At 33.1% G+C, this 11,218-nt stretch overlaps 1 protein-coding gene across 1 annotated transcript; it reads right to left on the bottom strand.

Moving 5' to 3' along the window:
* Positions 1-4,003: 4,003 nt before the first annotated feature.
* On the bottom strand, positions 4,004-6,009 carry LOC122521923. Its single transcript, XM_043642676.1, has 2 exons — positions 5,806-6,009; positions 4,004-4,274 (listed from the first exon to the last, which is right to left on the bottom strand). Exons 1-2 carry the CDS (start codon positions 6,007-6,009, stop codon positions 4,086-4,088), a joined length of 393 nt encoding a protein of 130 aa, XP_043498611.1. The 3' UTR covers positions 4,004-4,085.
* Between the last annotated feature and the right edge of the window lie 5,209 nt (positions 6,010-11,218).

Genomic DNA, 11,218 nt, shown 5'->3' with positions numbered 1-11,218 from the left:
AACAAATGGTGTTAGAACGCTCTATCCGACAATAAAGTATGTACTCGAGGGAGATAGAAAGTTTACGAGTAAGATTGGTGTAACGTGCTCTTCCCAAAGCATCGAAAATTATTTCCAGTAAGCTCGACGGGGTTGGACACGAGAAGGTCTTCGTATTTTTATCAATGTAAAAAGTAAATGTTTCTAATGTAAGTGTGAAAATGCCATCGACTTTAAAAATAAAAAGAAAAAAAAAAATTCAACTGAATAATTCAATAGCCAAAAAAAGAAAGACGATAAACTCATATATCATACTATACCATAGATCGATAATTAAAAAAAAAAAAAAACGAAAAAAAAACTAAGGAAACACAAGACATTTACCGGAACACGAATAAATGCGAACAAACGAGAGAGATAATGTTACTTATTAATATTAAAAGAAAAAAAAAAAAAAAAAAAAAGAAAAAAAACAATTTCGTTACTATTGTCGAGTGACCTTTACACGTAAAGCGCAGGGTATGTACACGCATTTCGATCACATGCTGCTAACTTCGATAGGTGTATACCTTATTAAACTCTAGATGCGCGTGCGTTTTTTCTACTACTGTAATAATGTTTTGTATTGCGATCGATGATGATTCATTCATCCGAAAAAAATATACACACACCCATACAGACACGCACATATACACATACATATACGAATATACATGCGTGTCCCTATCTCATAAAACGCAATTCGAATATTGATTTGTTATTTTGAAAATAATCTACTTGCGTACGCATGACGATTGGATGAAATTTAACGATAATCTGATTATTCCTCGTGTACATATAAAATGAATTAAACATAGGTAGGGCGATCATTAAAATCAATCTAATATAATCATCATCTTTTGGTTTCATCGAAACCATTGATGATTAATTCGTGCATTTTGCATCCTGTAATTGTTTCATTGTTTGACTTGATTTTCCTGAAAAGAAAAAAACGAAAAAAAAAACGAAAAAAAAAATGATATGAAAATATAGACTTAACGTGTATATTTGCATAAACGAAGAGCAGAAATAAAATTAAAAAAAAAAAAAGAAGAAGATATAGGAAGAAAAAGAAAAAGAAGAAGAAGAAGAAGGCGGCTCGAAGGGCATTTATCCTCGTGTGAAAAATTCAATTTATAAGGTCACAAACATCGGGCTTCCACGTGATATTTTGCGACGGAACCTTGGAACGGTTGGACGGAGGCTTGGCAGGCAGCAAGTGGATGAAAATGTGACGAAATATAATCTTAAGCGAACGAAGTGACATGAATTTAATCTGTCTAACATAAGACTCTCGCTCAAAGTGATTATAAATCTTAATGTATAAAAATAATTTCTCAAAAGATTGAAAGAGAGGGAGAGAGTGAGAGAGAAAAGAAAGAGAGAGAGAGAAAATGATATAGAAAGAATAGAGAATAAGAAATCCGTTAATTTCTCGTGTGAACGATAACAACGAGAATAAATGGTAAATAAAATGCGTTCGGGCGGAATTTCGAGTGTCTGTTTCCATGTATAATAAAAGAAAAATAAAAAAAATCGTATGATCGTTATTCGTTAGCTGATGTTGTGTCGCTGTATATATTACCGTTAAATCGATTTACATACTGTAAATTTAAGTTCGAAAGTGATGAAGTGTCGAACGTCGTTGTACCTCCATAAGCATCGGCTATAATTTAAGCAAGTTCTTATCAAATAAGTAGTTGGCCAACAATTTCCTAGAAACAGAGAGAAAATTACAAACAACGTATATATTTACTATACGTACGACTATCCATCTTGCGACTGTAAAGTTTGGCGATACCAAAACTACGAATCACTTTTCCATTAGGTAAATTTTGGCTTCGTTTAAGGCATACTCTACGGTCACAAAATTAATTTACTTTCGGAGTGGACAATAAAACTCGGATGGTATTAGTCGAAAATAATGATCAACGTATTTTAAACGATTATCCGATTCATATCATTATAAAGAAACATTTGACTATACATATCTGACTCTCGCCGATCGTCGTCCATAAACATGAACAAAATAATATATATTCATTCAGTCAAAATCGACGAAGAGATTTATTATAAATAATTAAAAGTACTCTTTGCTATACACAACACGAGGACAATTTTCGCAAACGATTGGGGGATTTCATATATTCCTAGAATTTTCATTGCGATACTAAAATGTAAAGGTTCTAAAATACTCGCAATTTTAAGGCTATAAAACTCTTTCACCGGTGACAACCTTTTTCCTGGTCTGCAAATGCTTTCCAAATGAGATTAAATCCAAAAGAAAAGAAAATAAAACGAAAATATCGTTGAATAATTGAAGATAATAGGGAATAGTAATTGTACATAATTCAATACTTGTGAGAAGAAAATAAAGAAAGAGAATAAAATATCAAGTCCATGTAAATCGACGAACAAAGCCACGTTTTAATTTCACTGTATAAGTGATTTCATATCAAAACTCCATCATATCGTCAAATAACTCGTATGTATATATATTACATAAAATTTCGATCTGAATAAACTGTTTAACTGTCCAAACTGCCTAAAATTGTTTACAGTTTCAATAACTCAAAATATCATCTTCCTAATGTCCTCTATTCATTGTTTACTACGAAATTACTTTTTTTCGTTATGAAAAAAAATAAAGATTAATTAAATGAGACTTTTTCTACTTTTTCTATTAGTAAAATCGTATTAAACATATATTACACAATAAATACTATTTATTATACTATCTGAATTCTTGCAGGTGAAACAGATAGCCGTAAGAACGATCGTAGTAAAATATTGATTATAAAGTTCCACGATCAATCGCCATTAATGAAGTTATATTATCCTGAGAAAACAACAGCGTACATCGTTAAAGCTCCTAAACTATCGTACTTATTAATGACCTATCGTAGAAAAAAACACCTGGATATTCGATCGTAATTAAACTAAGATTGGTTCGCACTTATAATTTCGGTATTAAACGCTTTGCTTTCTTGAAATATCAATTCAAAATTTTGATTAAATTTGTAATTATAATTTGCGGCAACAGAAACATGAGTTTAACATTTTCTATCATAATTAAAATATAAACGACCGATAAAGAAAACGATAAAATACAAAAATTTGCTTTTCACAAAAACAAATACATATCTGGGATTTGTAAAGAAAACATCAAAATCTTTTTTTCTCGACGCGAAGTAAAGAAGCCAAAAAAAAAGAAAAGAAAAGAAAAGGAAAAGAAAAAAAAGATAAATTTTTACAGTTATAGAAACGTGTATCATAAAAATCGCTTGATATGCAAGCTCTGTGTAAAATCCCTTGTGTGCCCTTCAGGTATACCGGAAAAAATGAAAGAATCATGCGCAGAATTTTAATCCTGGCTTATACTCTGCATACTCTCACGAGCGTGTATCTTTCTCTATATGCGAATGAAAGAAACATCTCAGGAACGTCCCCGACGTATACTAACCAAAGGTCTTAAAAAATCTGTAGAACAGGCGACATAAGCTAACAGTCCTTCCTTCTTTTTTCCTTTTTACCATTGCTGTAGTATAATCGCAAAAGATATTTTTAAATATTATATGACATTAAGATTTTTTCTTTGATCTAAAAGCACTACAAATAAATATTAATGTCCATGTCATTATAATAGAAATATATTTATGTAACAACAAAAGTATACACGTATCTGCACACATTACGGCAGAAAGTCAATTTACTCGAAACCCTTTACGGGGTTTATTTTACGACATGATTTCTTCGGGTATTACGAGAAAAAGTTGAACGTCGAGACATTGACGTTGAAATCCATTTCACCGACAAAACAAACATGAATATTATATTGTAGAATATCAAATTCACAATACAAGAAAAAGTTTGATAAAACATGTATCATATAGTTTGACCTATTATTATCAATTCCCGAATTTTGTAATATTATATGAATATATGACATTTAATCGATCTATCGATCATTCCTCGAAGATCTACAAGAAAAAAGATCGAATAAGCATACAGAGTCTGTAATTTTCAAAAATTAATTAAAACATTAAGTATATGAGTACTTCTATTTATTATCCTTTGTCAGTATAATCATTCTCGATCGTTTCTTCACTCGTCTTTTCTTGCCTAAAGAGAATAGTCGAAAGCTTTCGATGAACTTTTTGCGGTATTTCGACAAGAACATTCATGATCCTAAAAACCGCACGATTATATTTTTGAACTAACGAGTACCTAGCGTTCTCTAATCGTGGTATATTGATCTAAAACAAAACAAACAAAAACAAACAAAAAAGAAGAAAATGTAAGTATTCATGAGAATGGTGTACAATAATGCGAAGAAAGCAGCAACCACGAAGAATGCTACGTGTATTTACTTTGTCAATGTCTGGGAAAAATGGCAATGTACCATCCGTGTACATCCAATAGAAAAGAGTGCTTACGATAGCACTTTTCAATATAAAACCTACCATTTTGAAAAATATTTGATTTTTCATCCTGGGCTTTGGTTTCGATGGACACACGCATATCTAAAATTATAATAAATATATAAGAATACAATTATATATGTGTCAGGAAATTCCGAGTATAGAAAATTCGGATATTGTTGTGCACAAGGGAGACAATCGTTCAAACGTCCCTCTCGGGAGAATAGATACATTCTAGGATAATCTATTGAATAGTTTGACAGATAATAAGCTTGGCGATATGTTAACTACCATTTGTGAAGTCACGTAGGAACATGTCTCTAATGAGTATAGGTTTACAGACCGTTCTCTTCCATTAGAGAGCAATCGACGTCGCTATTCCTCGACACCATCCGTCGAACTAATTCGAAGTAAACGCTACTAGCTATCGACTAACTAATTCTGTACAAGCATTGGGACAACATCAACCACTTGTCCACCTTGTCAGGAGTTGGGTATTCCAAGGTAAGTTAGTGTCATCGTATAAGTGGACATGTCTCGTAACTTATCCACTTAACAAGAAGGGATTTAAAATACTTGCAAATTGTCTTACAAAGAGAAAATTATCTAACATTAAATCCTTAAACGATTCATTTGCTGAAATATCAAATAGTCCAATAATTATTAACCCCTTTCCCTTTGGTTAATTTTATAAAATAAATACTCAAAATAAAGTTTTACTATTACAAAAAACATATATGATTGTGGTATTTTTTTATCCAACTCTATAATTTCTTTTTTATATGAATTAACCTAATCGACTTATATCTTTTCAACGACCTTAAAAGTGAATTCATTCGAAACGCAATTATTAACCTTTATTAATGTAAAATAAAATCACACGTTTCCAAAACACCGACGATTCGTATCGACCCACGTGCAATCTGCTTTCCTGCTCTTTCTAATATTAACGCTCACTTTCGTAGCCAGAAGTTCGATTAAAAGCTGAGAATTTACGTAAACCACTAAAACTTGGGCATTTACCCTTCGGCTTCGGTTCAAATCGTTAGACGTATTGAACACGTTAAGTAAAGACCTACTTTCCATGTCAACAGTTTGTATATGTTCATGATGTGTTCAAAACGTGGTCAAACTTTTCGATTACAAACGACAAATTTAACGATTGGATGCACTTTGTATGCATAACATATACAAATTTAAGTCACATAAATAGGTTAGCGTTAAAGGCTTCCTTTGACTTGAACACTAAAGCAGACCACTAAGAAATGATCAGAATCAATAATAAACTTAGGTATATTAATCTTTGTTATTATTTCTTTGACGAAAAATCGATTCGATATCGGTTTGTAGTTTTTTCTTTTTTTACCTTTGGTGGACATATTCTTTCCATATCCTTTCTAGTACAAATTTTAATGTGAACTGGCTTCGGAGTCCAATAAGAAGAACTTCCATGTTCAAAATGGGGACACGGTTCCACTAGTTCAGCACTGACAAGTTTCTGTATCTGCTTTGGCTTGTTTGGAACTGATAGGTTGATGGCCCGCACTATACACTTCATTTTTTCCTTCATCTTCCTTTTTCTATCATAAGACTACGTGAAATCTTTTTTTAAGATCCTTAGATTTCTTTGAAAATATTTTTGCAGGATGAATAATGGCTATCGGTACGAAATGAAAATTGGTGAAAATTGGTCAAAAACTTTCCTCGATAAATAGCACTTTTGACGTACTTTCATTGATACGATAAAAGTTTCATAAAAATTAACGTATTTTTAATTAATAAAATAACATTTTTGTACTGAAAAGACGTTTGCAATATTTCGCAAGGGTTAAAATTTGGATGGATATTAAACTTTCTTAAGATATACATTGAAATTACATCGAATATTTACTTACTAGATCATATATTCAAAAGAAAATAAAAGCCTAACTTCTCTCTATCTTAATATATATCTCTCATATCAAATGAAAATAATACTACGGAATTTTGACAACCATTGCGAAACCAGAAATTTTTACATTTTACACAGTTCGCTCGAAATAGTCTTTCGATATTCAGCTATTCTTTTGTTCGATAAGAAGTGGAGATTCTCTTCTTTATGCGGCCTTCATACCCTGTGATTTATAACTCCGTCTCTTTTGCAAACAGATCGAGTTTCTCAGTATGCAGACTGAGGGCCACAAAGAATTCTTACCATACTACTATCCTACCTACAGTCAAATAAATCAAAAAGAACCGATGCATTTTATACGTCGATATAACGTTTACCATTATTCCCCCTAGCTAACAATTTTATTACGTGCATATTTAAAATATTATTAAAAGCCGATAAATTATTATTATTATTATTATTATTATTATTATTATTATTATTATTATTACGAGACATCCTCCAAAAAGAATATTTTATAAAAGGTAAACACGATTATCTTAAGAGATAGAGAGATATGATATAAGTAAGCCAAATTTAATAAGATATTGATAAGAAAAGTTTGAATAAAATATTTCACTACGATACCGATCTCTAATCACAGGAATACAACCTACCAACCAGCTTATTCGACGAACGATATTTATATGTTTGCTTGGCGCATATTATGCATTTTCTTGCTGCAAAAATAATTATGTATATATATTCCATTTCCTTTTCTCGATCTAGGACTCCAATCTGGATATAATGAAAAGGAGCGATGGTATATAGGCAAAACTACGCGCGCATATAAAGCACGATGAGAAGGAAAAAGGCAAAAATAGTAATATACGACGAGTACTCCAACGAGTTTCTTTTCCGAATCTTTTCCTATTTCTTTCTTTTTTTTTCTTTTTTTTTTTTCCAATCCAAAAGAAAGATATTAACAAGAATAAAAAAAAAAAAAAAAAAAAAGAAAAAAAGAAAGAAAAAGAGAAAAGGAAAAACAACCGTCGGTAAAAAATACGAGTAATAGGGAAAATAATATTACACGCATAGATATGGATGTGTGTATTTAGGTATAATATAATATGCTCGACACGACCGAAAAGTTAAATATTCCGAGACCCTTATAAAAGATTACGAGTACCTTAAAAGTATAAACATTTAGTATGAGGGAAAAAAAAAAGAAAAAGAAAAAAGAAAAAAATGAAAAAAAAAATGTCGAATACATCGGACTGGCAATTTGTTCGTGGATATAAATCGTCGATATCAGCTACCTAGTCGCAAGTTGGAGAGCCATCCGAGCGACATAGATCACTTTTTATCGCGAGATGCCACTGGTCCGATGTGTATGCTTATTAATAGACATCCCAGCACCCTTAGATCCCCCACGTAAAAATATGGCCGCGGGTTCGGCCAGAAAACGAGGAATTTTTCCAGAGGGTAGAAGAACGCCGCGAGAAGGGCGGAAAGTACGAGTAGTACTCTTCTGCTAGGGCGAAAGAAGAAACGGGAAAAGAGAATGGAAACGAGAGGTCGACCGAGATACGATAGGCAAATACACACGCACACGCATACGTACGACTACGTATGCGTGCGTACGCAGACGTGTCGCTTTATGAATAAATATATGTATGCGTATTACAGAAACACATTTACAAACGACACTGTTACCCCTAGCAACGCTACTACACTCGTCATTATTTCGAATTATATCTCTTCCTGAAGATGAGTAAATAAAAACGTTAAATTAATTAAATTTTTTTCATAAAAATTTCAGAATAGCACGCGTGGACCGATATTAAACGGGCATTTTGTGAGAAAAAGATCGATCTGTTTTCGAAATAATACTTGAACGGTCGGAAGATCGGAGGAAAAAAAAAAGAAAATGTTACAAACTACTATTCATCTTTCAAGTCTAAAAACCGATCGATCAATCGTGTCAACAAACTGTGCTGCTGCCGAACGTATGCCCTATTAATTTTATTCTACAAGTTTTTTCTTATTTATTACGAAATAAAAAGGAAAAACATTAAAATAATTGAAATTTAATAGGCGATAGGTTAAGGATACTCTATGCTTAACACGTTCGCGGACGTGAATGCTATAGCATTCAAATTTGACATTTTTATTTTGAATTTTATTTTATATAATCTTAAATTTTTGTAATTATTATATCTGTAAAGCCTAATGATTAACTGATTCTTTAATATATGATAATCTAACTGCCCTTATAAAATATGTTCAATCAAATTTTTGATATCACAACTAATTTAAAAATAAAATGACGTATTTTTTTTTCCTCGCCGAAACTTTTACTGTACGCGAACGTGTAACCGATATTTAATTAAGCAACTATTTACGACGAATAAGGTTCTTCTTTCTTAAAGAATAGAGGAGATAATAAGCTCTTTTCGTATCTCAATGACGACTCAACGAATCATTTTATTCGTATCTTTTAACAAAATAAAGAAACTTTAGAATTTGCCCAATTTGTCAGATACGGAAGACTCCCCCCCGTGTTCCGTATTTTCTTTTTCTATCTTTCCTTCTTACTTTTTCTCTTTCTTCTTGCGTTCTTTTTCCTGTTATTTTTTTTCTTTTTTTATCTTTTATTTTTTTTTTTTTTTTACGAAACGCACTGAAAACCTGCGGAGAATTTGTTCGTAAAATGCATATTCGTCGAGGTGGAAATTTCGAGGATGAAAAGAGGTGCCGCACCGCCACGACGAGTGGCGCAACAAAAAAAGACGATAGGGAAGGAAAACGAACGACTCCTAAAGGAAAGTTTGAGGGTGTTGGGAAGGAGCAGCAGCAGCAGCAGTTCGGTGAAGTATGGGGGGGCAGGAGGGGGGAGGAGGAGGAGGAGGAGGAGAAGAAGGAAGATGGGAACGCACGAAAGTAGGATAGAGAAGACTTAGAAAGGGGAAAAAAAACGGAGAGAGAGAGAAAGAGAGAGAGTGATAGAGAGGAAGAAGATAGTAAGAGCTATAGTAAAAGAAGAAAGAGAAAGAGGGAAAGAAAGAAAAAGAGAGAGAGCTATAAAGAAATGGAAGGATATTAAGAAAAGGAAGATGTAAGGCGCATAAAACTCGACTCGCAGCTAAAGAAGACGGTAATTACCCCCCAGGAAAAAAGCGCACATCAACGGCAATCAGGCTATAATTCCTGAAATAATTAATTTATAATTAGGAAAAGCCTTAGATCACGTGACACCGCGGCATAATCTTCAAGATAAGTTTTTCCTTTTTTATCTCTCGCGCTCTCTCTCTCTCTCTCTTTTCTTTTTTCTTTTTTTTCTTTTTCATGAACGATAGTTCGACTCTTTAAATTTTTTATTTAAGAAGAATAATAAACAAAATTGCAAAGGATTACCAGTAATTTATGCTCGATGTTTTGAAATCGTATCAGATTATCGGAACACATTTGAAAACTAAAAAATGAAGAAGAAGAAGGAAAAAAATCAATAGTTCAATTTTGATCAAACGAAAAAACGAAATTACGAATCAATGAGTAAATTTTATCTTATTTAATAATTCTCTTTAAACCGATTACTAGTTATTCGTATTTACACATTTAATCGGTGGAAATCAAAAGAAGAAAAGAGAAACATACGTGAAAATTCCGATCGCAAACGATAAAAACAGATTCACGAGGTACTTTGTTGTAACGATAGACATTAAGGAAACCGCCAAAAGATCGTAGACCTAACTATTGGATATTTTCTAAAAGAAAAAAAGTAAGAAAAAACAAATAAAACTCGAGAGACTTAAGAAATAGGGTAAAAAAGTAAGGACAAGAGGCAAAAAGGGGTCGCTTAGGAAACTAATTTTCACGATATTAGTCTTACGAAATTGGTTATTGATGTTCCGTTCGTCGGCCGATAATAGCGAAAGGAAGCGAATCCTTCCGGAATATCGTAAGTCGGGAAGGGCCGTGAATCCCCGACACCTTTTACAATGTATAAGTACTTACACCAAGCCGTCTTTTTTAAAAAGAATGACTTCCTTTTAACGGACGTTAAATCGACTTTTCTCCTCTTCTTCGAAAGAAAATAAAAAGAAGAAAAAAAGATGGAAAGATCGTCGGCGTCCTGCGTCCTGACAAATATTTCACGACGACACATTTCTTTAATATTTCCTCCATCTTTTCTCCTTTTTCCTCTTTCTTATCCTTGTTCTAAATCATGTTTCGTAAATGATACTTGTAAATATTTAACGAAATCACGGTGTAAATTATTGATGGGCGCGTACATTATTTTCTTTCTTTTCGAACCAAACGAACCGGTTTGAATTTTCTGGCGTATTTCCAAGAATCCCTAGAAACCCCAACCTCACCCCTCCCCTCTCCGCGCGTCTTTAGCACACTGCCCAAGAATTTTCCCGGAATTTCCGGAAAAATTTGCGGGCCCGTGGAAAAATATTTACTTCCAAGCAACGTAAAGCCGATATATCTCAATAAAATACGATATTACGAGGTGGTGGCGGTGAGAAAGAGGCGCATGACGACCACATAAATCGATTTCCTATGCGATCATATCAGTCGTTGAACGTCCAAGGGCTCTCCTACCGCCGCCCACTTCTTTCCAATCTCCGATTTTACCTCTCTTCCTCTTCCTTTTCTCCTCTCTCTCTCTCTCTCTCCCTCTCTCACTCGCTCACCCTTCTCTCCCGTCTTTCAACGATCCTATTAAGGAGACGGAGGTCTAATAATTTTTAATCACCACTCGACTCATCAAACCTTCGCCGTCCTCGTTTTTAATATCGATCATAAAACGATACTACTACTCCGTTTCCTGCGTTATATACTTAACGTCCATCCAACGAAAAGAAAGAATGAAAAGAATATAATATTAGATGAGTAAATA

Source organism: Polistes fuscatus, unplaced genomic scaffold (genome assembly GCF_010416935.1).
Source record: "Polistes fuscatus isolate 324 unplaced genomic scaffold, CU_Pfus_HIC Scaffold1, whole genome shotgun sequence".
NCBI lineage: Eukaryota > Metazoa > Arthropoda > Insecta > Hymenoptera > Vespidae > Polistes > Polistes fuscatus.
Note: the sequence above shows the minus strand (reverse complement) of the source record. Positions and strands in the feature narration are given on the sequence as shown.

Excerpts from the sequence above, each read along its gene's own strand:
- LOC122521923 (XM_043642676.1), bottom strand. The coding sequence starts at position 6,009 with ATGAAGGAAAAAATGAAGTGTATAGTGCGGGCCATCAACCTATCAGTT. Across the intron at positions 4,275-5,805 it reads AAAGAATATGTCCACCAAAG|ATCAATATACCACGATTAGA; the intron begins GTAAAAAAAGAA and ends GTTTTGTTTTAG.